Source organism: Pristiophorus japonicus, chromosome 4 (assembly GCF_044704955.1).
Source record: "Pristiophorus japonicus isolate sPriJap1 chromosome 4, sPriJap1.hap1, whole genome shotgun sequence".
Classification (NCBI taxonomy): Eukaryota; Metazoa; Chordata; class Chondrichthyes; family Pristiophoridae; genus Pristiophorus; species Pristiophorus japonicus.
Window position 1 is genome coordinate 209,495,462 of NC_091980.1, and position 25,966 is coordinate 209,521,427.

At 41.8% G+C, this 25,966-nt stretch overlaps 1 protein-coding gene across 1 annotated transcript in view; it reads left to right on the top strand.

Moving 5' to 3' along the window:
* Positions 1-25,966, top strand: part of scfd1 (sec1 family domain containing 1) — a 255,518-nt gene that overhangs the window by 203,020 nt on the left and 26,532 nt on the right. The window contains exons 20-22 of the mRNA XM_070877445.1: positions 5,765-5,818; positions 15,905-15,957; positions 23,544-23,577. Of these exons, the coding sequence (XP_070733546.1) occupies positions 5,765-5,818; positions 15,905-15,957; positions 23,544-23,577 (141 nt within the window). The remainder of the gene's footprint in view (positions 1-5,764; positions 5,819-15,904; positions 15,958-23,543; positions 23,578-25,966) is intronic.

Here is a 25,966-nt window from a genome sequence, read left to right on the forward strand (position 1 = left end):
AGGGGGCAGCATTGATGGAGTTTTCCAGCGTCACATCACTCCTGCACTCTGTTCTCGCACAGTGCTGTAGGAGTTCTGAGTCCAGGAGAGTGTCATTGGCTCCATGGAGAGGCTAGTGCTATCCTCTCTCAAGCTAACGGCCTACCTGTGCCCCCACCAACCACTCCAACATCTGACCCAGTGCCCTTGTCAGTGCCATGTAGCCAGCTGGGCCAGATGCTGCAGTCTGCAATGAACATAGGAGTAGGCCATTTGGCTCCTCGAGCCTGTTCTGCTATTCAGTGAGATCATGGCTGATATAGTTCCATATATCTGCCATGTCCCTTAATACCTTTTGGTTAACAAAAATCTATCAAGTCTCAGATTTACAATTAACAATTCACCTACCATCAATTGCTGTTTGCGGAAGAGAGTTCCAAACTTCTACCACTCTTTGTGTGTAGGAATGTTTCCTGATTTCATTCCTGAAAGACCTGGCTCTAATTTTTAGACACTGCCCCCATTCCGAGATTCCCCAACCAGTGGAAATAGTTTCTCTCTATCTACCCTATCAGTTCCCCTTGATATCTTGAAAACTTTGATCAAATCACCCCTTTACATTCTAAATTTCAGGGAATACAACCCTAATTTGTGTAATCTCTGCTCGTACTTTAACCCTTGGAGTCCGGGTATCATTCTGGTAAACCTATGCTGCACTCCCTCCAAGGCGAGTACATACTGTCTAAGGTGTGTCCAGAACTGCTCATAGTACTCCAGGTGTGGTGTAACCAGGGGTTTGTATAGCTGTAGCATAAATTCTACCCTCTTGTACTTTAATCCTCTAGATATAAAGGCCAGCATTCCATTAGCCTTTTTGATTATTTTCAGTACTTGTTCATGACATTTTAATGATCTATGTACCTGGATCCCCAAGTCTCTTTGGACCGCCACTGTTTTTAGCCATTACCATTTATAAAGTACCCTGTTCTGTCATTTTTAGATCTAAAGTGCATGACCTCGCATTTGCCTACATTGAAATCCATTTGTCTCAGTGTTGCACATTCACTTAATATATCAATAATCTATCAATATCTCTCATTTTAAGCTTTCATCTACACTGCCTACAATGCCACCTATCTTTGTGTCATTGTCAAATTTGGATATGTGACTTTCTATCCCATCATCTAAGTCGTTAATAAATACAGTGAATAGTTGAGGCCCCAACACAGATCCCAACAGGACACCACTAGTCACATCCTGCCAATTAAGAGTACATAACATAAGAAATAGGAGCAGGAGTAGGCCATTCGGCCCCTTGAGCCTGCTCCGCCATTCAGTAAGATCAAGGCTGATCTGATCTTGGCCTCAACTCCACTTTCCTGCCTGTTCCCCATAACCCTCGACACCCCTGTAGTTTAAAAATTTGTCTATCTCCACTTTGAAAAGAAATTCCTCCTCATCTCCATTTTAAATGGGCAATCCCTTAATCTGAAACTATGCTCCCTAGTTCTAGATTCCCCCATGAGGGGAAACATCCTCTCAGCATCGACCCTGTTAAGCCCCTCAGAATATCTTGCATGTTACTTCTAATTTATTCTTCTAAACTCCAATAATTATAGGCCCAACCTGCTCAACATTTCCTCATAAGACAACCCCTTCATCTCAGGAATCAACCGAGTGAGCCTTCTCTGAACTGCCTCCAATGTAAATATATTCCTCCTCAAATAAGGAGACCAAAACTTTATACAGTACTCCAGGTGTGGTCTCACCAACGCCCTGTACAGTTGTAGCAGGACTTCCCTACTTTTATACTCCATTCTCCTTGCAATAAAGGCTAACATTCCATTTGCCTTCCTAATTACTTGCTGTACCTGCATACTAACTTTTTGTGTTTCATGTTACGAGGACACCCAGATCTCGCTGTACTGCAGCATTCTGTAGTCTCCATTTAAATAATATTTTTCTTTTTCATTCTTCCTACCAAAGTGGATAACCTCACATTCACATTATATTCCATCTGCCAAATTTTTGCCCACTCACTTAACCTATCTATATCCCTTTGCCATACCCTTTCTGTCCTCCTCACAACTTGCTTTCCCACTAACCTGCCCATTATCCCTACTCTCTGTCTCCAGCCGCTCAGCCAATTTCCTAACCAGATCAATAATTTGTTTTCAATTCCATGGGCTCCAACCTTAGTTAACAGTCTCTTAAAAGGGACTTTATCAAATGCTTTCTGGCAGTTAATATAAATAATATCCATAGGCATTCCCCTGTCCACCACGTTAATCACCTCTTTAAAAAATTCAATCAGTTTCGTCAGGCATGACCTACCTTTTACAAATCCATGCTGGCTCCCTCTGATCAGCTAAAAAAAAATTTAACCATTGACAGATTTGCCCAGTTTACAGTGGACTGTCTCTGTCCCATCGAAACACAAAATTGAACTCAATCATGTTATGATCACGATTAGATAAATGTGCACGCACCGTTAGGCTGTTAAATAAATTTGGTTCATTGCTCATTACTAAATCTAATATGGCATGCCCCCTTGTTGGTTCTAGGACATATTTTTGAAGAAAGCTATCCTGGACACGCTCAAGAAATTCACCACCTTTCTGACACACCAATCTATATACAAGTTAAAATCCTCCATTAAAACCACTCTGTTTCTGCTGCATGCATGTCTAATCTCTGCATTTATACTATCTAGCACTTCACAACTGCTACTGGGGGAGTTATACACAACTCCCACGACAGTCTTAAATACTTTCCTATTCTACCCATAAAGTCTCCACTGCCTGTTTACCTCTCGTTATATCCTCTCATCATCATTGAAGTTATTTCATCCTTAATCACTAAGGCTACTCCTCCTCCTCTATCATTTTCCCTATCTTTCCTGTAGACCTTATAGCCTGGTATATTTAGTTCCCACTCTTGACTGTCTTGCAGCCGTGTCTCGAAATTGGCTACCCTGTCATACCCTCCAAATTGAATTTGCGCCTGCAGTTCATGAGATTGTATAAAGAGCGCTTATTTGAGCCACACACCATAACCTGTCCTTCAGCTCTAATGTTTTATTCACATGTTTCTTATTTCTGTCTCCTGGTTTAATCACTTTACAGCTTTTAGTTTTCCCTTCATCTGTAGTGTCTAAAGAACAATTTCTGATTACTACTCTACTCTCTTCCCATTTTTTTTAAAACTATTATTTATACTACATTTTCCACCCAAGCCTTCCCTCCCCACCCCCCCATTTATTAGCTTAAAGTCCTTGTGACCTCTGTATTTATCCTTTCCACTAGGACCCTGGTCCCAGCCAGTTTCAGGTGGAGCCCGTCCCAACAGTACAGTTTCTTTATGTCCCAGTACTGGTGCCAGTGCCCCATGAAATGGAACCACTCTTTCCCACACCACTCCTTCAGGCACGTGTTCACCTCTCTAATCTGCTTATCCCTATGCTAGTTTGCATGTGGCTCAGGTAATCAGAGATTATAACCCTTGAGGTCCTGTTCTTTAATTTAGAGCCTAGTTCCTGGCACTCCCCAAACAGAATGTCTTGCCTACTCTTCCCTATGTTGTTGGTCCCAACATGGACCACAATGACTGGATCATCCTCCTCCCTCTCCAATATCCTTTCAAGCCGGTTCGAAATATCCCTCACCCTGGTACCAGGTAGGCAACATACCATGTGGGACACTTGATCGTACTTACAAAATATGCTATTTGTCCCCCTAATTATTGAGTCCCCTACAACTACCACATAATGCTTGCCCTTCTCTTCCTCCTCCCACTTTTGGACAGCCTCTTGCTCCAAGGTGCCATGGTCCACATTCTGGCTGTCCTTCCGACAGTCTTTTATCCTATACTCACAGGTAGCAAGTACATTGTACCTGTTGAATAGGACCAGTTTCTATGGATCCTCGTTTTCTATCTCACCTGGGTTCCCCTTACTCTGCACATTATCGGTCACACCAATCCCCATTCTGAACCTGTATCTCTCTGAGGTGTGACTGAAGTCTAGAGCAAACTGTCCAGATATTGCTTCCCCCTCCATTATGTGTCTGTGTGTCTCCAACTCACACTCCAGCTCAATGCCTCTGAGCCGGGGAGATTGGAGGCTGAGACATCTACTGCAGATGTGTTCACTTGGGACATTCTTGCTGTCCCATATGCTGCAGTCTAGACACACAACCTGCTCTGCCATATATTACTCTAGATTATTTTAATATTTATGTCTACTTCAGTTTTTTTACACACTAATTGCACGAAGCACAAACACTTGAAACATTTTTAAGTGCTTCTATTTATTAGACTACTATCTAAATTTACCAGAAATAAAGTATTAAATTGGACCTAAGAAACCACCTTCCTCCTCTCCACTGAATCCCTGCTATCACCAAATTGTTCCACTCTGCTTGCGATCCACTTTGATTGCACTTCACCCAGCTCTGTCTCCAAGCTCTATGCTCAAGCTCCACAGATGCTTGAGGTCGTCCACCACGGCCATCTGAAGTGTCCTCAATAGAAATTCGGCGCCTTACACCACTCAAGTTGTAGCCACTGGGGATACACCTCATAGGAGCATTAGGATAGGTAATCCAGCACACAGACAGGCACTAATGGGTTGCACAAGGGTGATTCTGAATTAGTTCCATTAACTTGTATTCAAATCTGAAGCGAGTTGTTGAAGTAAAGTTTCTGTTGGTTTTCACATTTGTAATCAGTTGAGATCAAGACTCATGAGGCTGCACTGAAGGAAGGTAGGTGATGGTAGTGTGGATGGTGATGATCAGGATTGTGGGACTGTTGGTGTATTGGGGATGGGAGGGATGGTTTAGGTGAAGTGTTGGAGATGAGCTGCTCTCCCTGAGCTCTGGCAGTTATTGGTGGTTGATGCTGCTCTTCCTCCTCCTTCACTTATTGCTGACCAGGACTTGGCAGAATAACAAATGATAACAAAAATGTATGTAATATTATGTAACTTCATCATCAATCCTTTATAAGAATGTGTAATTGATAGATAAATAAAAAAATAATGAGTGGGAGTGGTTATAAGGAAGTAATCTCATCTTTGTGTTCAGATAGTGTCATATGCTGGCACAGGCTGAATGGTGGCCTCCTGTGCTGTAACTATTCTATGATTCTGTTTTATGCCTTGAGAGAAGAACTCAAGTATTTTTATCTGAATGCTTGGATGTTTTTATTGTAATGACTCGCACCTTTTTTTTTTAGTCAATTAGTCAATTAAGTCGTACATTCTGTCCATTATTTTATGTAATATAATTAGGGCAAATGATCTTGACTTGAATCTGACAAATCCAATGGATTTCAATTCTTAACGTGTGGTGAGGTTTGGTGCTTAAATACTACAATTCTGCATGAAAAGTCCAGGAAATAGTGAACAATCTATTTTCTGACTATATATCCGAAGAATAGCACATCGCTTGCTCTATTCATATTGTAGTTAGATTCATGACAGGTGATTTTTATCTTTAGTTTCTTTTTCTGGAAGAGATGTCAGTGGGAATTATGGTAGATCTCAGCAGCCTTGCTCTACCATAGATAGGGGATGACATCTACTCTGATGTCATGATCCTTGTTAGTTAACATGTTAGTCTTAAACTTTTTAATGTCAATACCATGGTTTATATAATATAAATACCAGTGTTAATAAATAATCTTAATTAAAGGAGTTTAATAAAAATACTGGAACCTTTATGAATATTTTACTGCCATTCTTCATGGCCAATAACTGATGAATTTCTGATTATCTCCTTTCCAGAATCTACCAGTGACTCGTGTCTTGGACAACCTAATAGAGATGAAATCCAATCCCGTGAGTAAAATTCCTAGTATTAAACTTGTAAGATCAGAATTACAAGATTTATAAAATTACCCCAATATCTGTACTTCACTCAGGAACATAGACATAAAGGAACAGGAGCAGGCCATTTAGCTTCTCGAGCGTGTTCCTCCATTCCACTAGATCATGTCTAATCTGTACCTCAACTGCATTTGCCCATCTTTGCTCCATATCCCTTGATGCCCTTTACCTAACAAAAATCTATCAATCTCAGTTCAGTAAATTTTGATTGACCCAGCATCCACATCCTTTTGAGGCAGAGAGTTCCAGATTTCCACTACCCTTTTGTGTGGAATACCCTTCACTGTTTGATGTTCCAATCAAGGGATGTGTTGCCGGATTTGAGTGTTGCACTGAAGTAAATAGGTGAATTGATAGTTAATGGTGTAAAAGTTACTTGTGTTCTGACATTTCTGCAGTAAACAATATCTACAATATGCATATGGTTCAACCTGACCGAGTGGCTGAGAGGGGTATGCAGTCAGTAGCAAAAGCTGACCCTGTGCCTATAGATGGTGTTAGTGAGGGCAGCACGTAGATGAGAAAAGGGGAGGAGACTAATGATCGATGCTTGGGGGACTCAAGGTGGTGATGCTCATCTTTTTATTTGTGGTTGGAAAAGAAGCCATTGCTTGAGATGCATTGTCTGGGTTTGGATAGATAGGAATAGAACCACACAAAGGGGAATCCCATGGAGCTGAACAGTGGAGGAGAGGTGAAATGGCAGGATAGCATGGTCGACGGTGTTAAATATTATGGAGCAGCTGAGGAGGACTGCGCTACCCAGTTCCACATGTACATTTTCATTTGAATTACATATTTAGTATTGTTATTTGGAAGATTGCAGATGAAATAAGTAAAAATATGTGGTGAATTGCTACTCATCAGTACAAATTACTCATGCAATATCGAAGACTAGAGTATTTAACCCCTAATAGAAATGTGCTGATGTAACAATTACTTCCAACTATACAAAAGCAGCATACTACGGATGCTGGAAATCTGAAATAAAAATAGAAAATGCTGGACCTACTCAGCAAGTCAGACAGCATCTGTGGAGAGAGAAACCGTTAACGTTTCAGGTCGATGACCCTTCGTCGGAATTGGAAAAAGTTAGCGATGTAACAGATTTTTACATGATGGTACAAGGCAAAAGGAGATGGTAATGGACAAGTTAAGAAACAAAAGATGAGTCTCCTTTCGCTTGCACCATCATCCCTTTTGTCTCTTAATCTCTTCTGCCTTCCACCCTCTCTCTACAGATGCTGCCTGACCTGAGTATTTCCAGCATTTTCTGTTTTTACTCTCAACTAAACAGCTGTTTACGATAAGACTGTGTGTATAGTACTGGGAAAGAATGGAAAGTCATGCTTATGATTTCTGAAACTTTTTACTCTGAAGTACTGTCCAAATTTTATAAATCATACATTTGTGGGGTTTTTGTGTATCAAGAAGAGTTAAGTAATAGACTTAATGAGCAGGTTCTGTGTTGCAGAACAATGGTTCTATTTGTGTGTGTGAATGGAAGAGAAAATTAAGTAGGTATTTAATTCTAAAGTCCTTGGTGTCTTGGCGCAAAACTGTGTATAAAAGCCTGAGGAGTATTAGATGAAATTCTTTGGACTTTTGCAACAAGAGGTCCATGCCAGTGATGAGTTTTAATTTGCCCAGTCAGTTAGTATTTTTAATTTGAGAATACATCCTGTGTGTCATTTGAAGAAGAGAACACACTTCAGATCATCTACAAACGCCTATCTTGCACATCAGTTATACAATAAAAAGGGAGAGAAGGAAGGGGAACTAGCTTGGCAGGGGGATGGGAACCTGAGAACAAATTCAATAAGGAAGGAAGTAAAGCTGAAATTGCAAAGCAAGAATGTAGAAAGTGAATTTGTAAGACAGAGGAAACAATGGTTAGTAAGTAGTAATCAAGGAGGTCTTCCTCTGCTAAATGATATATACTTCAATGCAAAGAGTATAGTAAATAAAGCGGATGAGCTGAGAACATAGGTAGACACTTGGGAGTATGACAATATAGCCATTACAGAGACATGGCTGAAAGAGGGGCAGGTTTGGCAGCTCAATATTCCTGGTTACAGGATTTTTAGACAGGACAGAGAGGGGGTAAAAAGCGGAGGGTTGCGGTATTGATTAAAGAAACTATTACAACTGTGAGGATGATATGTTAGAGGGATCATCAAATTAGGCCATATGGGTTGAACAAACATTTTTTTAAAAGGGCGATCACACTGCTGGATGTGTATTATAGACCCCCCAGCAGTGGGAGGCAGGTAGAAGAGCAAATATGTAGGCAAATTTCTGTGAAGTCCAAAAACCATAGGGCAGTAATAGTAGTAGGGGATTTCAACTATCCTAATATTGATTGGGATAAATAGAGGGTGAAGAATTCCTAAAATGCATTCAAGAGAACTTTTTTAGTCAGTGTGTAACAAGCCCAACATGGGAGTGGTGGGATTCTGGATTTAGTTTTGGGGAATGAAGCTGAGCAGGTGAAAGGGGTATCAGTGGGAGAGCACTTGGGTGCCAGTGCCAGTGACCATAATTCAGTCAGATTCAAGATAGTTATGGATAAGAGTTCAAGGTAGTTATGGATAAGGACAAGGATAGACCAGGAATTAAAGTCCCAAATTGGGGAAAAACTAACATTGCTAAGTTTAGAAGTGATTTGGCCACAGTGGACTGCAAACAGCTACTTGTGGATAAATCAGCGTCGGAACAGTGGGAGGCATTCAAGGAGGAGATCCGGACTGCTCAGGCCAAAAATATGCCCTTAAAAAAAAAAAGGGTGGGAATAACAATTCTAGAGCCCCCTTGATGTCTAGGGACCTACAGGGGAGGATAAAGAAAAAAGTGAGGTGTATGTTATAAATCGATGGCTAAATACTGTAGAATCTCTGCAGGAATGTAGGAAGTTCAGAGGTGAAATTAAAAAGGATATTAGGAATGCTATGAGAGAGCATGAAAATTTCTTGGCAAGTCAAATCAAAGGAAACCCAAAGATGTTCTATAAATATATTAAGAGTAAGAGGATAACTAAAGAAAGGGTGGGGCCTATTACAGACCATGAGGGTAATCTGTGTGTAGAGGAGGAAGATGTGGGCATGGTTCTTAATGAATACTTTGTGTCTGCTTTCACAAAGGAAAGGGGCTATGTAGATACTGCTATCGAGGAGGAGTATGAAATTCTGGACGGAATAGACATTGTGCGAGGAAGTATTGGCGGGGGGGGGGGGGCTTGGCAGCTTTGAAAGTGGATAAGTCCTCAGGCATCCCAGGCTGTTGAGTGAAGCAAGAGAGGAAATAGCAGAGGCTTTGAACCTCATTTTCCAGTCTTCTTTGAATTCAGGCATGGTGCCGGAGGACTTGAGGACTTGAGGACTGCTAACGTGGTACCCTTGTTTAAGAAGGGAGAAAGGGATAGGCCGAGCAATTGCAGGGCTGTCAGTCTAACCTCAGTGTTGGGAAAATTATTGGAAAAAATTTTGAAGGACAGGATAAATCTACATTTATAAAGGCAAGGATTAATCAGGGACAGTCAGCATGGATTTGTTAAGGGAAGATCGTGTTTAACTAACCTGATTGAATTTTTCTAGAAGGTTACCAGGAGGGTCGATGAGGGTAGTGCGTACGATGTAGTGTATATGGACTTTAGCAAAGATTTTGCTAAGGTTCCACATGGCAGACTGGTCACAAAGGTAAAAGCCCATGGGATCCAGGGCAAAGTGTCAAGTTGGATCCAAAATTAGAGTTAGGAAGCAAAGGGTAATGGTTGATGGATGTTTTTGTGACTGGAAGGATGTTTCCTGTGGGGTTCTACAGGGCTCAGTACTGGGTCCCTTGCTTTTTGTGGTATACATCAATGATCTAGATTTGAATATAGAAGGTATGATTAAAAAGTTTGCAGGTGACACAAAAATTTGCTGTGTGGCTAATAATGAAGAGGAAAATCATGGACTGCAGGAGGATATCAATTTACTGGTCAGGTGGGCAGAACAGTGGCAAATGGAATTTAATTTGGAGAAGTGTGAGGTAAACACTTGGGGAGGGCTAATAAAGAAAGGGTATACACATTAAACGGTAGGCCACTGAGAAGTCTAGATGAACAAAGGGATCTTGGAGTGCTTGTCCACAGATCCCTGAAAGTAGCAGGCCAGGTGGATAAGGTGGTTAAGAAGGCATACGGAATGCTTGCCTTTATTGGCCAAGGCATCGAATACAAGAGCAGGGAGGTTATGCTTAAATCGTATAGCAGTTCTGGTCGCCATATTATAGGAAAGACGTGATTACACTGGAGAGGATGCTGCCTGGAATGGAGAATCTTAGCTATGAGGACAGATTGGATAGGCTGGGTTTGTTCTCCTTGGAACAGAGGAGGCTATGGGGAGATCTCATTGAGGTGTATAAAATTTTGAGGGGCCTGGATATAGTGGATAGCAAGGGCCTATTTCCCTTGGTGGAGGAGTCAGTTCCGAGGGAGCATAGTTTTAAAATGGTTGGTGGAAGGTTTAGAAGGGATTTGAGGGGAAGCTTCTTCACGCAGCGGGTTGTGGGGGTCTGGAACTCACTGCCAGGAAGGGTGGTGAGGGCAGAAACCCTCACCACATTTAAAAGGTGCTTGGATGTGCACTTGATGTGCCGTTACCTGCAGGATTACGGACCTAGAGCTGGCAAGTGGGATTAGACTGGATAACCTCTTGTTGGCTGGCGCAGACATCATAGAATCTAATACGGCCAGCGTGATCTCCTAGACTAGTTTCGATCACCTGGATGGATCGGAGAGGAATTTTCCCAGATTTTATTTCCCTAATTGGCCTGAGTTTTTAACTTTTTTTGCCTCTCCCAGGAGATCGCATGGCTCTGGGTGGGGTGAAGTGTAAAATGTTGCAAAAAATGGGGTATCACAGTTGTGTGGGATGGACTGGCTGGGCTGAATGCTCTTTACCTGTCCGCCATTGCTCATAGGTTTATATGTAACCTTCAGGGCTGCTAATTGAGGGCCGTGCGACTCTTTGTCGGTCGGTGCAGACATGATGGGCCAAAATGGCCTCCTTCTGTGCTGTAAATTTCTATGTTTCTAACGAGAGGGAAAGGATAGGAAAAAAGAGAGGGAGGGTACTCACTTTTTCCCTTCTTTCTCTCTCCCTCTTCTTCCCTTACCTCCAGCCTCTCCTCTTCCCATTTGTGTCCCTCCCCCATTCTAACTTGATCCAGTTATCCACCCAATCTCTAATCATGCTTGATCTGGGTCTGCTGACTCAGGCGCAAATGCAACCACTGAGGCAGTGTTGACACCGTTGTATCAATAACCTCATTGTGTCCAGTTTTAGCTTTGACTTAGAAAAAATAAGTATGCCAAGAAAAGGGCAATCTGTCCCAAAAGCCAACAAAATCATTGATATAAATGCAAAAGGAGAAAAGCTTGTGATGTGTAGGAGGGGGGAAATTTCTCAAAGTACTTACATTCATTATATTGAATAATGTGTTCACTTCTAAATATCGTTTTTAAAGGATTTAGTCAGAGGTACTTTTAACAATAACAATTCTTTATAGTATCTGATTACAAAATCCCAAATTTAATTTGAATGTTTGAACACATTAACAGTTTATGATGCTGCTTAGGTTTTCTTGACACACTGTTGCTTCTCACAGTCTGTGAATTGAAAAATACAAGCCTGATTTTGATCTTCTGAATAATAATGTTAGTAATAAAGTATCAGACCTGGTTATATCAGATATTTTACAAAATCCCATTTTTTAAATTATGTTTAAGCCTGATTTTTAAATTGGTAATCTTGAGTTTTTATCCTTTAGTTCTCTCCTTGGGTTTCTGCTCCAGGCAACATTTTCCAGTCAGGAGTGAGTGCCAGATGATCTGATCTCAGACCACTGCTAATACCATTTTTAACTAATCACTAGGCTTAACACAGTGATTCACCTCTGATTTTTCTTCACTCTTTTTGGGAGCGCCAAAGTTTAATTGCTTCCCCCAATGATTGATCTGAGATCAAGAATTCACTATGTGAGGAAACATAGGAACAGTGACTTGCAATTCAATATTTGGGTGGAGGCAATAGATGAAATACGATAATAGAATGGCATGTATGTGGGTGATTTCTTCCAGAAGGAGCATCAGAAGAAAATAAAATAGTTACTCATCTATTGGTGGAGACAGAAGGCATGGCTGAGGTACTAAATGAGTACTTTGCATTGGTGTTTACCAAAGAAGAGGACTTTGCTAAAGCTATGGTAAATAAGGAGGTTGCTGTATTATTGAATGAGATAAAAATGTATAAAGAGGACCCAAGTTTGGCCAGGATTTGCTCCGTTTCTTTTGGAGAAACTAGATTTTTTTAAATCTTAAAAATCACAATTCTGCCCATTTAATTTGCTCCAGTATAAGTGAGTTAGTTAGGTTTTTTTATCAAAAGGGGGCGTTACTAGCCACTTAGGCCTATTTTGGCCATTTAAGGAAGTATAGACAGCTAAAAGTTACTCCAAACTAACTTAGGCCAGCGTATGTGACCACTTGTGGCCGCACAGAAAAACCTTGCGGAGAGTTAAGAAATCAGCGCAGGTAAGTACATTTAAAGCACCAAGCACTTAAACAAAGCACAAAAAGTAATAAGCAATTAATTAACACATTAAAAATTACAAGGAACCCTGCACCTAGAGCACCAACTGAAAGATTTGTTAACAATAAGTTTAAACATTGTTCCCTGTTCTTTCCTTACGAAAGAACAGCAGAAACTAAGGTCTGCAGAGACCGACCAGGGCTGCCGCCCCACCGACTTTCAACCCTTTTCGGGCGGGAATTTTTTCCCTTCTTGCCCATTTTTCGGGTTTTTGGTCGGGCTTTAAAAACGGCAGCCTGAAACCTGGCAGAGGCATGGGACTTCAGCTCCCTCACATGAGGGACCGCAGACGACTCCATTTAGCCCCGAAAGGAGTTCGGAGATCGGCCAGCACACCCGAATTCAGCCCTGGGGGAGGTTGGGGGCGGGTCAAATCATTAACCAAAAGTCGGCACTTGGTCGCTGGAGAAACTAAGTGCTAGATAAATCATTAAGCAGAAGTCGTTGGAGAGACAGAGGTGACCAGGGCTGAAGGTTGAGGTCAGCCATAGCCGGGAGAGTCAAAATCCCCGTTTCTGGAAGTCTGATGAGGTCGGATTCGGCCGCCTCACCGGGTCTGCAGTTGAAGGCTTCCCGCTTTGGGATGGGAGGAGGGTGAAGGAGAAAAGCAGGGGGAAAAAATCGACAGGTTGTTCAAATTATTTAAGTGTTAATATACATATGCTTTAATTACCTTAATATTAAAATATTTATTTTAAAATACAAGCATATATTGACATGATTGCATCTAAAATTTTAGTCATTAAAAGAAAACACAGGCTTGCAACTTCAAATTTCTTGATTCATCACTTGAAATTAATGTGATTTCTCCTTCTCTTCCCATTCACAATACTCCTTCCCCTCCCCGACTGATCAAAACTCAGTCTCCCCGCACCAACCTGTTTCTTGCAGCCGGCAGTTGCGGCAGGCCATTTGGCCTGGGATAGGGGCGGGACGCGTTCTGCAGGCATCATCATTACAATCATGGGAGTAGCTACTGCGCATGCGCGACCGCTCTACTGCACATGTGCGCAGCTACTGGCACTGTTTTCGGCGCAGGGCTGTAGCTCCACCCCCCACTCCACGAGGAGCGCAGCACCAGGCAGAGCAGCCAGAATCCCGAGTATGTTTTTTGCCGCCGTTTTGAGCGCACAAAGTCGGTGCATCTCGGGAGAGTGCACCAGAAAAAGGGGTTGGGGAAATTTGGGCCCCAGAAAGGCTGGTCGTATTTAAAGTGGATAAGTCACCCGGCACCCTAGGTTGCTGAGGGAAGCAAGGGTAGAAATTGCAGAAGTGCTGGCCACAATCTGCCAATCCTCCTCAGATACAGGGGTGATGCCAGAGGACTGGTGGATTGCAAATGTTGCACCCTTGTTCAAAAATGAGGAGAAGGATAAACCTGGCAATTACAGGCCAGTCAGTTTCACGTCAGTGGTGGGGAAGCTTTTAGGAACAATAATCCAGGAGAAAATTAACAGCCATTTCGATAAGCATGCACTAATAAAGGAGAGCTAGAACAGATTTGTTTGGGGCAAATATTGTTTGATTAACTTGATTGAGTTTTTTTGATGAGATAACAGAGAGGGTGGATGAAGATAGTATAGTTGATGGTGTGTATATGGACTTTCAAAAGACATTTGATAAAGTACCACATATTAGGCTTGTTAGCAAAATTGAAGCCAATGGGATAAAAGGGGCAGTAGCAGCATGGCTACAAAATTGGCTAAGGGACAGAAAACAGAGAGTTGTGGTGAATGGCTGTTTTTTAGACTGGAGGGAGGTATACAGTGATGTTCCCCAAGGTTCAGTGCCAAGACCACTGCTGTTTTTAATATACATTAATGACTTGGACTTGGGGGTACAGGGCACAATTTTGAAATTTGCACATGACCCAAAAATTGGAAGTGTGGTAAACAGTGAGGAAAATAGTAATAGACTTCAAGACAGGCTGGTAGAATGGGCGGATACATGGGAGATGAAATTCAGCGCAGGAAAGTGTGAGGATGCATTTTGGTACAAAAAACGAGGAGAGACAATACATGCTAAATGGTACAATTTTAAAGTGAGTACATGACAAAGATCTGGGGCTGTTTGTGTACAAAATCTTTGAAGGTGGCAGGACAGGTTAGCAAAGCAGTTAATAAACCATATGGGATCCTGGGCTTTATAAGTGGGGCATAGTGTACAAAAGCCAGGAAGTTATGCTAAACTGATATAAAACACTAGTTCAACCCCAACTGGAATATTGTGTCCAATTCTGGGAACCACATTTTAGGAAGGATGTGAAGGCTTTGGCGTGGGTGCAGAAGAGATTTTACTAGAATAGATCCAGGGATGAGGGATAGACTGGAGAAGCTAAGGTTGTGTCCTTAGAGCAGAAAAGGCTAAGAGGAGATTTGAAAATAGTGTGAATTAGACATGAATAGACAGAACTGCTCATAAATTACCGTGAACCAAGCATTTAAATTGATCACTGAACTTAATGGTACAAACTGATGCAGTGTCATACACTAGTCTGTCGACACATTGTGTATAGGAGTTAGAATGCAATCACTCCTGCAGTTTCCCACATGGTGAGTTACAAATCTTGGCAGGGTGGAAGAGAGCGGCGGAGCGGGGCGGTGGGCGGGGGGGGGGGACAATTGGAAAACATGTCTTCCCAGACTACTACCTTGCATCAGCGTTAGCAGAGCTCTGGGCAAGTTGCAGTCATACTCTGTTCTGGGGAATCCAAATAGGAGGGAGAAAAATAAATTAACATTGCTTTTTTAAATGTGAGCAACTGGTTTATGGAGATTATTTAGTATGTTTCATTTTAATTACTGTATCTCTAGCAATCAGTTGGGTGAAGCATATTTTAAATTAACCAACAGATTGGAACAGGCTTTGGATTAATGCTTCAATTCTTGGCACCTAATATAGCTAAGGAAGTCTTTTTGAGATGTGTAATGAATATTTTAGTGATGGGTTGCTGGTCCTACCATCTGTGGAATGAATTAAACATCCAAACACCAACTTAGTGCACAGTATGTGTTTCCATGGCTAGTGACATGATCAATTCTCCTTCTACATGCTGATGTCATGCATCATTACATTTTTAATTTTGAAGAAAATCTGTTCTTTACATAAACCTAAACATTTCCAAATCTTAAAGTTGATGCCAGTGCTCAAAAATGTTAATGTTAACAGTTAACTGCAACATAGAGTTTCCATGTCTCCGTAGCAAAGCAGGTAAGAACATGTCAACAAACAGTTATTGAAATTGCCAGTCTGATTTTGTGGGAGCAATGTCCTGCATGCTTCACCAGTCAAGCTGAACAATATTAATTTCACTTTAACATAATGCAAAAATTTAGCAAATTTCCCTCCATTCCTTTCATGGAGTAATTCTACCTCTGGACTAAAATCCTCAATGTTATTTCTATAGGAAACCGATGACTACAGATATTTTGATCCAAAAATGCTTCGTGGCAGTGAGAGGTAAGCTCACTATGATTTACTACACAGCAGCAAATGTATATTACATCTAAAGAGCACATGTTCAAAATGTAATAGAATGGGATGGATGTTATAGGTCAAGAGAACTTGCGCAGTGGAAGTTAAAACAAAAAATTGTAAAACAATTGGTTATGTAAAAGAAGTTGTAACTTACAAAATTAGTAATTTGTAATGGAATATGTCTCTGCAATATTTACTTTTTCCATTTAGCAGAGTATAAATTCAAAGGAGGACTCCAGTCATAAGCACTCATTTTAAAAATGAGTTACAAGAATTATAAATTTTAATATCCTTTGGTATTTATTTTTGAATTCTTGTTAGAGTTTTTTTTTACCCTTTTCCTGTGGGGAAATGCTTTCCCCAACAGACTGATTGACTGAGATTAACAACAACCCATTTTAGAATTTTGGTGCTGTGCACTGTTAATTTCACCCCCTAACACGGTGTCACCAGGCCACTGCAGCAAATCTTCATCTTTCTAGTACACTAGCATTAAATCCCAAATATTACAAGATTAACTTGTTTGTTAGTGTACAATAAACTTTTCAGTACTGGGTTTCCCAATGAATCAATGGGTAAGTGAACCACAAGGTGTAGTACATTCAAACAGATTCCAAGTTAACTGATCTTAGAAACATAGAAACATAGAAAATAGGTGCAGGAGCAGGCCATTCAGCCCTTCTAGCCTGCACCGCCATTCAATGAGTTCATGACTGAACATGAAACTTCAGTACCCCCTTCCTGCTTTCTCGCCATAACCCTTGATCCCCCGAGTAGTAAGGACTTCATCTAACTCCCTTTTGAATATATTTAGTGAATTGGCCTCAACTACTTTCTGTGGTAGAGAATTCCACAGGTTCACCACTCTCTGGGTGAAGAAGTTTCTCCTCATCTCGGTCCTAAATGGCTTACCCCTTATCCTCAGACTGTGACCCCTGGTTCTGGACTTCCCCAACATTGGGAACATTCTTCCTGCATCTAACCTGTCCAAACCCATCAGAATTTTAAACGTTTCTATGAGGTCCCCTCTCATTCTTCTGAACTCCAGTGAATACAAGCCCAGTTGATCCAGTCTTTCTTGATAGGTCAGTCCCGCCATCCCGGGAATCAGTCTGGTGAATCTTCGCTGCACTCCCTCAATAGCAAGAATGTCCTTCCTCAAGTTAGGAGACCAAAACTGTACACAATACTCCAGGTGTGGCCTCACCAAGGCCCTGTACAACTGTAGCAACACCTCCCTGCCCCTGTATTCAAATCCCCTCGCTATGAAGGCCAACATGCCATTTGCTTTCTTAACCGCCTGCTGTACCTGCATGCTAACCTTCAACGACTGATGTACCATGACACCCAGGTCTCGTTGCACCTTCCCTTTTCCTAATCTGTCACCATTCAGATAATAGTCTGTCTCTCTGTTTTTACCACCAAAGTGGATAACCTCACATTTATCCACATTATACTTCATCTGCCATGCATTTGCCCACTCACCTAACCTATCCAAGTCACTCTGCAGCCTAATAGCATCCTCCTCGCAGCTCACACTGCCACCCAACTTAGTGTCATCCGCAAATTTGGAGATACTGCATTTAATCCCCTCGTCTAAATCATTAATGTACAATGTAAACAGCTGGGGCCCCAGCACAGAACCTTGCGGCACCCCACTAGTCACTGCCTGCCATTCTGAAAAGTACCCGTTTACTCCTACTCTTTGCTTCCTGTCTGACAACCAGTTCTCAATCCACGTCAGCACACTACCCCCAATCCCATGTGCTTTAACTTTGCACATTAATCTCTTGTGTGGGACCTTGTCGAAAGCCTTCTGAAAGTCCAAATATACCACATCAACTGGTTCTCCTTTGTCCACTTTACTGGAAACATCCTCAAAAAATTCCAGAAGATTTGTCAAGCATGATTTCCCTTTCACAAATCCATGCTGACTTGGACCTATCATGTCACCATTTTCCAGATGCACTGCTATGACATCCTTAATAATTGATTCCATCATTTTACCCACTACTGAGGTCAGGCTGACCGGTCTATAATTCCCTGTTTTCTCTCTCCCTCCTTTTTTTAAAAAGTGGGGTTACATTGGCTACCCTCCACTCCATAGGAACTGATCCAGAGTCAATGGAATGTTGGAAAATGACTGTCAATGCATCCGCTATTTCAAAGGCCACTTCCTTAAGTACTCTGGGATGCAGTCCATCAGGCCCTGGGGATTTATCGGCCTTCAATCCCATCAATTTCCCCAACACAATTTCCCGACTAATAAAGATTTCCCTCAGTTTCCCCCTCCTTACTAGTAGACCCTCTGACCCCTTTTATATCCGGAAGGTTGTTTGTATCCTCCTTAGTGAATACCGAACCAAAGTACTTGTTCAATTGGTCTGCCATTTCTTTGTACCCCGTTATGACTTCCCCTGATTCTGACTGCAGGGGACCTATGTTTGTCTTTACTAACCTTTTTCTCTTTACATACCTATAGAAACTTTTGCAATCCACCTTAATGTTCCCTGCAAGCTTCTTCTCGTACTCCATTTTCCCTGCCCTAATCAAACCCTTTGTCCTCCTCTGCTGAGTTCTAAATTTCTCCCAGTCCCCAGGTTCGCTGCTATTTCTGGCCAATTTGTATGCCACTTCCTTGGCTTTAATACTATCCCTGATTTCCCTAGATAGCCACGGTTGAGCCACCTTCCCTTTTTTATTTTTACGCCAGACAGGAATGTACAATTGTTGTAATTCATCCATGCGGTCTCTAAATGTCTGCCATTGCCCATCCACAGTCAACCCCCTAAGTATCATTCGCCAATCTATCCTAGCCAATTCACGCCTCATACCTTCAAAGTTACCCTTCTTTAAGTTCTGGACCATGGTCTCTGAATTTACTGTTTCATTCTCCATCCTAATGCAGAATTCCACCATATTATGGTCACTCTTCCCCAAGGGGCCTCGCACAATGAGATTGCTAATTAATCCTCTCTCATTACACAACACCCAGTCTAAGATGGCCTCCCCCCTAGTTGATTCCCCAACATATTGGTCTAGAAAACCATCCCTTATGCAATCCAGGAAATCCTCCTCCACCGTATTGCTTCCAGTTTGGCTAGCCCAATCTATGTGCATATTAAAGTCACCCATTATAACTGCTACACCTTTATTGCATGCACCCCTAATTTCCTGTTTGATGCCCTCCCCAACATCACTACTACTGTTTGGAGGTCTGTACACAACTCCTACTAACGTTTTTTGCCCTTTGGTGTTCTGCAGCTCTATCCATATAGATTCCACATCATCCAAGCTAATGTCTTTCCTAACTATTGCATTAATCTCCTCTTTAACCAACAATGCTACCCCACCTCCTTTTCCTTTTATTCTATCCTTCCTGAATGTTGAATACCCCTGAATGTTGAGTTCCCAGCCCTGATCATCCTGGAGCCACGTCTCCGTAATCCCAATCACATCATATTTATTAACATCTATTTGCACAATTAATTCATCCACCTTATTGCGGATACTCCTTGCATTAAGACACAAAGCCTTCAGGCTTGTTTTTTTAACACCCTTTGTCCTTTTAGAATTTTGCTGTACAGTGGCCCTTTTTGTTCTTTGCTTTGGGTTTCTCCGCCCTCCACTTTTCCTCATCTCCTTTCTGTCTTTTGTTTTTGCCTCCTTTTTGTTTCCCTCTGTCTCCCTGCATTGGTTCCCATCCCCCTGCCATATTAGTTTAAATCCTCCCCAACAGCACTAGCAAACACTCCCCCTGGGACATTGGTTCCGGTCCTGCCCAGGTGCAGACCGTCCGGTTTGTACTGGTCCCACCTCCCCCAGAACCGGTCCCAATGCCCCAGGAATTTGAATCCCTCCCTGCTGCACCACTGCTCAAGCCACGTATTCATCTGCGCTATCCTGCGATTCCTACTCTGACTATCACGTGGCACTGGTAGCAATCCCGAGATTACTACTTTTGAGGTCCTACTTTTTAATTTAGCTCCTAGCTCCTTAAATTCGTTTCGTAGGACCTCATCCCTTTTTTTACCTATGTCATTGGTACCAATGTGCACCACGATCTTAGATGAGATGGCAGTGAGGAAGCTATTGTCAACCTGAATGTCTCTTGGGTTTGTGATAACAATTAATCCCATTCCTGATCACTATCTAGTGAAGTTATGCAAAAGTGTGTGCCTTTGTGGATGTACAGTGACAACAGGATGGGACTTAGCCATGATGTGCCTGCAGACATAGAATGGTTACAGCACAGAAGGAGGCCATTTGGCCCATCAAGCCCATGCTGGCTCTCTGCAAGAGCACTTCAGCTAGTCCTCCCCCATCCTTTCCCCACCAGCTTAGTTTCCATTTGAGGAATAGCTATTTCAGAAAGGTGCCAAAGATTGGCAGCACCAGTGGGATCATATTCTGGCATGAATTACCACCTTCAAGAGAGGGGGAGAAAATCTTCAGGTTAGAGGAAGCACAACTTTGCTGATTGTGTCATAAGCACGAAGATTTGGCCGAATAGCCTTTGCAAAAATGTGCCATTTCATAGAGATGGGAATAAAAGCCTGGTGTCCTCAAAGATCTAGGTTACCTATTACTGTAAATCACATGTTTTTTTTAAGTACTGGTATAACATTCTTGAGTAATCTCATATGTTATAAAAGGTCTAAATTTCCAGCATCATCCCTTGAGATAAATTAAAAAGAGCATTCAAAGAATCAAATTGACATACTTTATATTTTTTTTTAAATTACAGGTAGTACATAGTACAGTGTTCTTTCTGAAGTTGATGTTTGAGCTTGAGTTTAAATTGTGATAGAATTATAAGGGAATAATTATTAATTAATAAAATCCAGCTTTCTGGAACAGTTCTCCAGTAACATTTGATGTTTGTGAAAGGTCACAGTTTATGATAGCTAATTGCTTTAGTATACTGTTAATATGCTGATTATACATTTATAGAAACACATGTTGAAGTTATTGTGCAGTTACTGTGTTTTGTTGATCAGTTTCAATATATAATGTCTATCCATCATTTCTAACCCCAAAGCTGGAATAGTTTATCAGCAATTTATTCTGTACTAGACAATATGTGCATGAAGAAATGGATTTAGAAAGCCAGAGTGTTGTATTAGAATATAATTTCTCATAGAAACATAGAAAATAGGTGCAGGAGTAGGCCATTCGGCTCTTCGAGCCTGCACCGCCATTCAATGAGATCATGGCTGAACATGCAACTTCAGCACCCCATTCCTGCTTTCTCGCCATACCCCTTGATCCCCCTAGTAGTAAGGACTTCATCTAACTCCTTTTTGAATATATTTAGTGAATTGGCCTCAACAACTTTCTGTGGTAGAGAATTCCACGGGTTCACCACTCTCTGGGTGAAGAAGTTTCTCCTCATCTCGGTCCTAAATGGCTTACCCCTTCTCCTTAGACTATGACCCCTGGTTCTGGACTTCCCCAACATTGGGAACATTCTTCCTGCATCTAACCTGTCCAAACCCATCAGAATTTTAAATGTTTCTATGAGACCCCCTCTCATTCTTCTGAACTCCAGTGAATTCAAGCCCAGTTGATTCAGTCTTTCTTGATATGTTAGTCCCGCCATCCCGGGAATCAGTCTGGTGAACCTTCGCTGCACTCCCTCAATAGCAAGAATGTCCTTCCTCAAGTTAGGAGACCAAAACTGAACACACTACTCCAGGTGTGGCCTCACCAAGACCCTGTACAATTATAGTAACACCTCCCTGCCCCTGTACTCAAATCCCCTTGCTATGAAGGCCAACATGCCATTTGCTTTCTTAACCGCCTGCTGTACCTGCATACCAACCTTCAACGACTGATGTACCATGACACCCAGGTCTCGTTGCACCTCCCCTTTTCCTAATCTGTCACCATTCAGATAATAGTCTGTCTCTCTGTTTTTACCACCAAAGTGGATAACCTCACATTTAGCCACATTATACTTCATCTGCCATGCATTTGCCCACTCACCTAACCTATCCAAGTCATTCTGCAGCCTCATAGCATCCTCCTCGCAGCTCACACTGCCACCCAACTTAGTGTCATCCGCAAATTTGGAGATACTACATTTAATCCCCTCGTCTAAATCATTAATGTACAGTGTAAACAGCTGGGGCCCCAGCACAGAACCTTGCGGCACCCCACTAGTCACTGCCTGCCATTCTGAAAAGTACCCATTTACTCCTACTCTTTGCTTCCTGTCTGACAACCAGTTCTCAATCCACGTCAGCACACTACCCCCAATCCCATGTGCTTTAACTTTGCACATTAATTTCTTGTGTGGGACCTTGTCGAAAGCCTTCTGAAAGTCCAAATAACCACATCAACTGGTTCTCCCTTGTCCACGCTACTGGAAACATCCTCAAAAAATTTCAGATTTGTCAAACATGATTTCCCTTTCACAAATCCATGCTGACTTGGACCTATCATGTCACCTCTTTCCAAATGTGCTGCTATGACATCCTTAATAATTGATTCCATCATTTTACCCACTACCGATGTCAGGCTGACCGGTCTATAATTCCCTGTTTTCTCTCCCTCCTTTTTTAAAAAGTGGGGTTACATTGGCTACCCTCCACTCCATAGGAACTGATCCCGAGTCTATTGAATGTTGGAAAATGACTGTCAATGCATCCGCTATTTCCAAGGCCGCCACCTTAAGTACTCTGGGATGCAGTCCATCACGTCCTGGGGATTTATCGGCCTTCAATCCCATCAATTTCCTCAACATAATTTCCCGACTAATAAGGATTTCTCTCAGTTCCTCCTTCTTACTAGACCCTCTGACCCCTTTTATATCCGGAAGGTTGTTTGTATCCTCCTTAGTGAATACCGAACCAAAGTACTTGTTCAGTTGGTCTGCCATTTCTTTGTTCCCTGTTATGACTTCCTCTGATTCTGACTGCAGGGGACCTACGTTTGTCTTTACTAACCTTTTTCTCTTTACATATCTATAGAAGCTTTTGCAGTCCATCTTAATGTTCCCTGCAAGCTTCCTCTCGTACTTTATTTTCCCTGCCCTAATCAAACTAACTTTGGAAGCACAATGACATTAAGCTATTTTTGGATAATATACAGATTGTCTAAACTTGTCAGAATCCAGAAAAAATATGCATTGTTGGGCACCTGTCATCATTAGGCAACCAAAGATTAATATCCATGCAATACATACTATTAATCCAAGGACATGGAAGGATGAAAACGTACACAACATCTTAAATAACTTTTTTAAATGATTAATTAATAGGGTTTAATTATTGATGCATCAAACATTGCTAACAAAATAGTGAAAAAATTCCTCCAAGTTCAAATGATCATGCTGCTTTATAATTCTTCATCAATGCTTGAGTACTGATTTACAGTGATGCTGGTTATATTCTACATAGAAATGGGTAACTGAGAGCTAAAGAAAATATAGATGGTTATTTCAGTTTTACGATCTATTTTTTCCTGTAAAATAAATTTTCTGTCCAAGCATTTTCCAGTGACGAGTTTGTACTGCCATTAACATTAAGATTTCTATCAATAATTTTGTTTGCCTACATTTGCAGCTCCGTTCCAAGAAACAAAAATCCATTCCAAGAGGTAAGTAGGTTGCTCACGTAGTTTAGAGACACTGGACTGACATTGCAAATAGTCTTAATGAGTTCTGACACAAGCACTGGGGATATTGGAGAACTGTCAGGATAACTGCAACTGGTAGCTACCAATTTCACTTGAAAATATTCAATTTTGAATCTGAAAGTAAAAAGTCATATCTCGGAATTTCATGAAAAGAAGTGACCATTTGTTTTGTGGCTGCGAGGAAATATAGTTGGAATTTGTTCATGTGCATAATGGAAAACAACAGCTGCCAATCTTTTCTGCTGTCAATATGTGCCAAAATTTCATTCTGTCTGTATGTTTCAAAGTACAGCAGTTTATTAGCATTTTATTCTGATAAATACAGTTGATGGAGGTTGTATAGGAGCATAATAGACCATATGGCCCCTTGAGCCTGCTCTGCCGTTCAATAAGATCATGGCTGATCTTCGACCTCAACTTCACTTTCCTATCCTATTTCCATATCCCTTAATTCCCCTGTAGTCCAAAAATCTATCTATCTCAGCCTTGAATGTACTCAACGACTCTACATTCAGAGCCCTTTGGGGTAGCGAATTCCAAAGATTCACAACCCTCTGAGTGATGAAATTCCTCCACATCCCAGTCTTCAATGGCCGACCCCTCATCCTGAGACTATGCCCCCTAGTTCTAGACTCTCCAACCAGGGGAAACAACCTCTTGGCATCTGCCCTGTCAATCCCCCTCACAATCTTATATGTTTCAATAAGATGACCTCTCAGTCTTCTAAACTCCAGGGAGTATAGGCCCAATATACTCAAACACTTGTCATAATACAACCCTCTCTTCCCAGGGATCAATCTCGTAAACCTTTGTTGCACCACCTCTAAGGCAAATATATCTTTCTTTGGATAAGATGAGCAAAACTGTGCACAATACTCCAGATGTGGTCTCACCAAAGCCTTCCTTACTCTTGTACTCTAACCCCCTGAAATAAAGGCCAACATGCCATTTGCCTTCCCAATTGCTTGCTATACCTGCACACTAATACTGTGATTCCTGTACAAGGACACTTAAATCTCTCTGAACGCCAACAATGAATAGTTTTTAACCGTTTAAAAAATATTCTGTTTTTCTATTCTTCCTATCAAAGAGAATCACCTGACATTTCCCCACATTGCCCACTCACTTAACCTGCTTATATCCCTTTGCAGGTCTGTGTCCTCTTCACAGGTTACTTTCCCACCTCGATTTATATCATCATCAAATTTGGATACATATCACTCGGTCCCGTCATCTAAGTCATTAAATTTAAGTCGGCATGGATTTATGAAAGTGAAATCACGCTTGACAAATCTTCTAGAATGTTTTGAGGATGTAACTGGTAGAGTGGACAAGGGAGAACCAGTGGATGTGGTGTATTTGGACTTTCAAAAGGCTTTTGACAAGGTCTCACACAAGATTGGTGTGCAAAATTAAAGCACATGGTATTTGGGGTAATGTACTGACGTGGATAGAGAACTGGTTGGCAGACAGGAAGTAGAGAGTCGAGATAAACGGGTCCTTTTCAGAATGGCAGGCAGTGACTAGTGGGGTGCTCAGTGCTGGGACCCCAGCTATGTACAATATACATCAATGATTTGGATGAAGGAATTGAATGTAATATCTCCAAGTTTGCAGATGACACTAAGCTGGGTGGCAGTATGAGCTGTGAGGAGAATGCTAAGAGGCTGCAGGGTGACTTGGACAGGTTGGGTGAGTGGGCAAATACATGGCAGATGCAGTATAATGTGGATAAATGTGAGGTTATCCACTTTGGTGGCAAAAACACGAAGGCAGAATATTATTTGAATGGCGGCAGTTTAGGAAAAGAGGAGGTGCAACGAGACCTGAATGTCATGGTACATCAGTCATTGAAAGTTGGCATGCAGGTACAGCAGGCGGTGAAGAAGGCAAATGGTATGTTGGTCTTCATAGCTAGGGGATTTGAGTATAGGAGCAGGGGAGGTCTTAATGCAGTTGTACAGGGCCTTGGTGAGGCTTCACCTGGAATATTGTGTTCGGTTTTGGTCTCCTAATCTGAGGAAGGATGTTCTTGCTATTGAGGGAGTGCAGCGAAGGTTCACCAGACTGATTCCTGGGATGGCAGGACTGACCTATGAGGAGAGACTGGATTGACTAGGCCTGTATTCAGTGGAGTTTAGAAGGATGAGAGGGGATCTCATAGAAACATATAAAATTCTGACTGGACTGGACAGGTTAGGTGCAGGAAAAATGTTCCCAATGTTGGGGAAGTTCAGAACCAGGGGACACAGCCTAAGGATAAGGGGTAAGGCCATTTAGGACTGAGATGAGGAGAAACTTGTTCACTGAGAGTTGTTAACCTGTGGAATTTCCCTACCGCAGAGAGTTG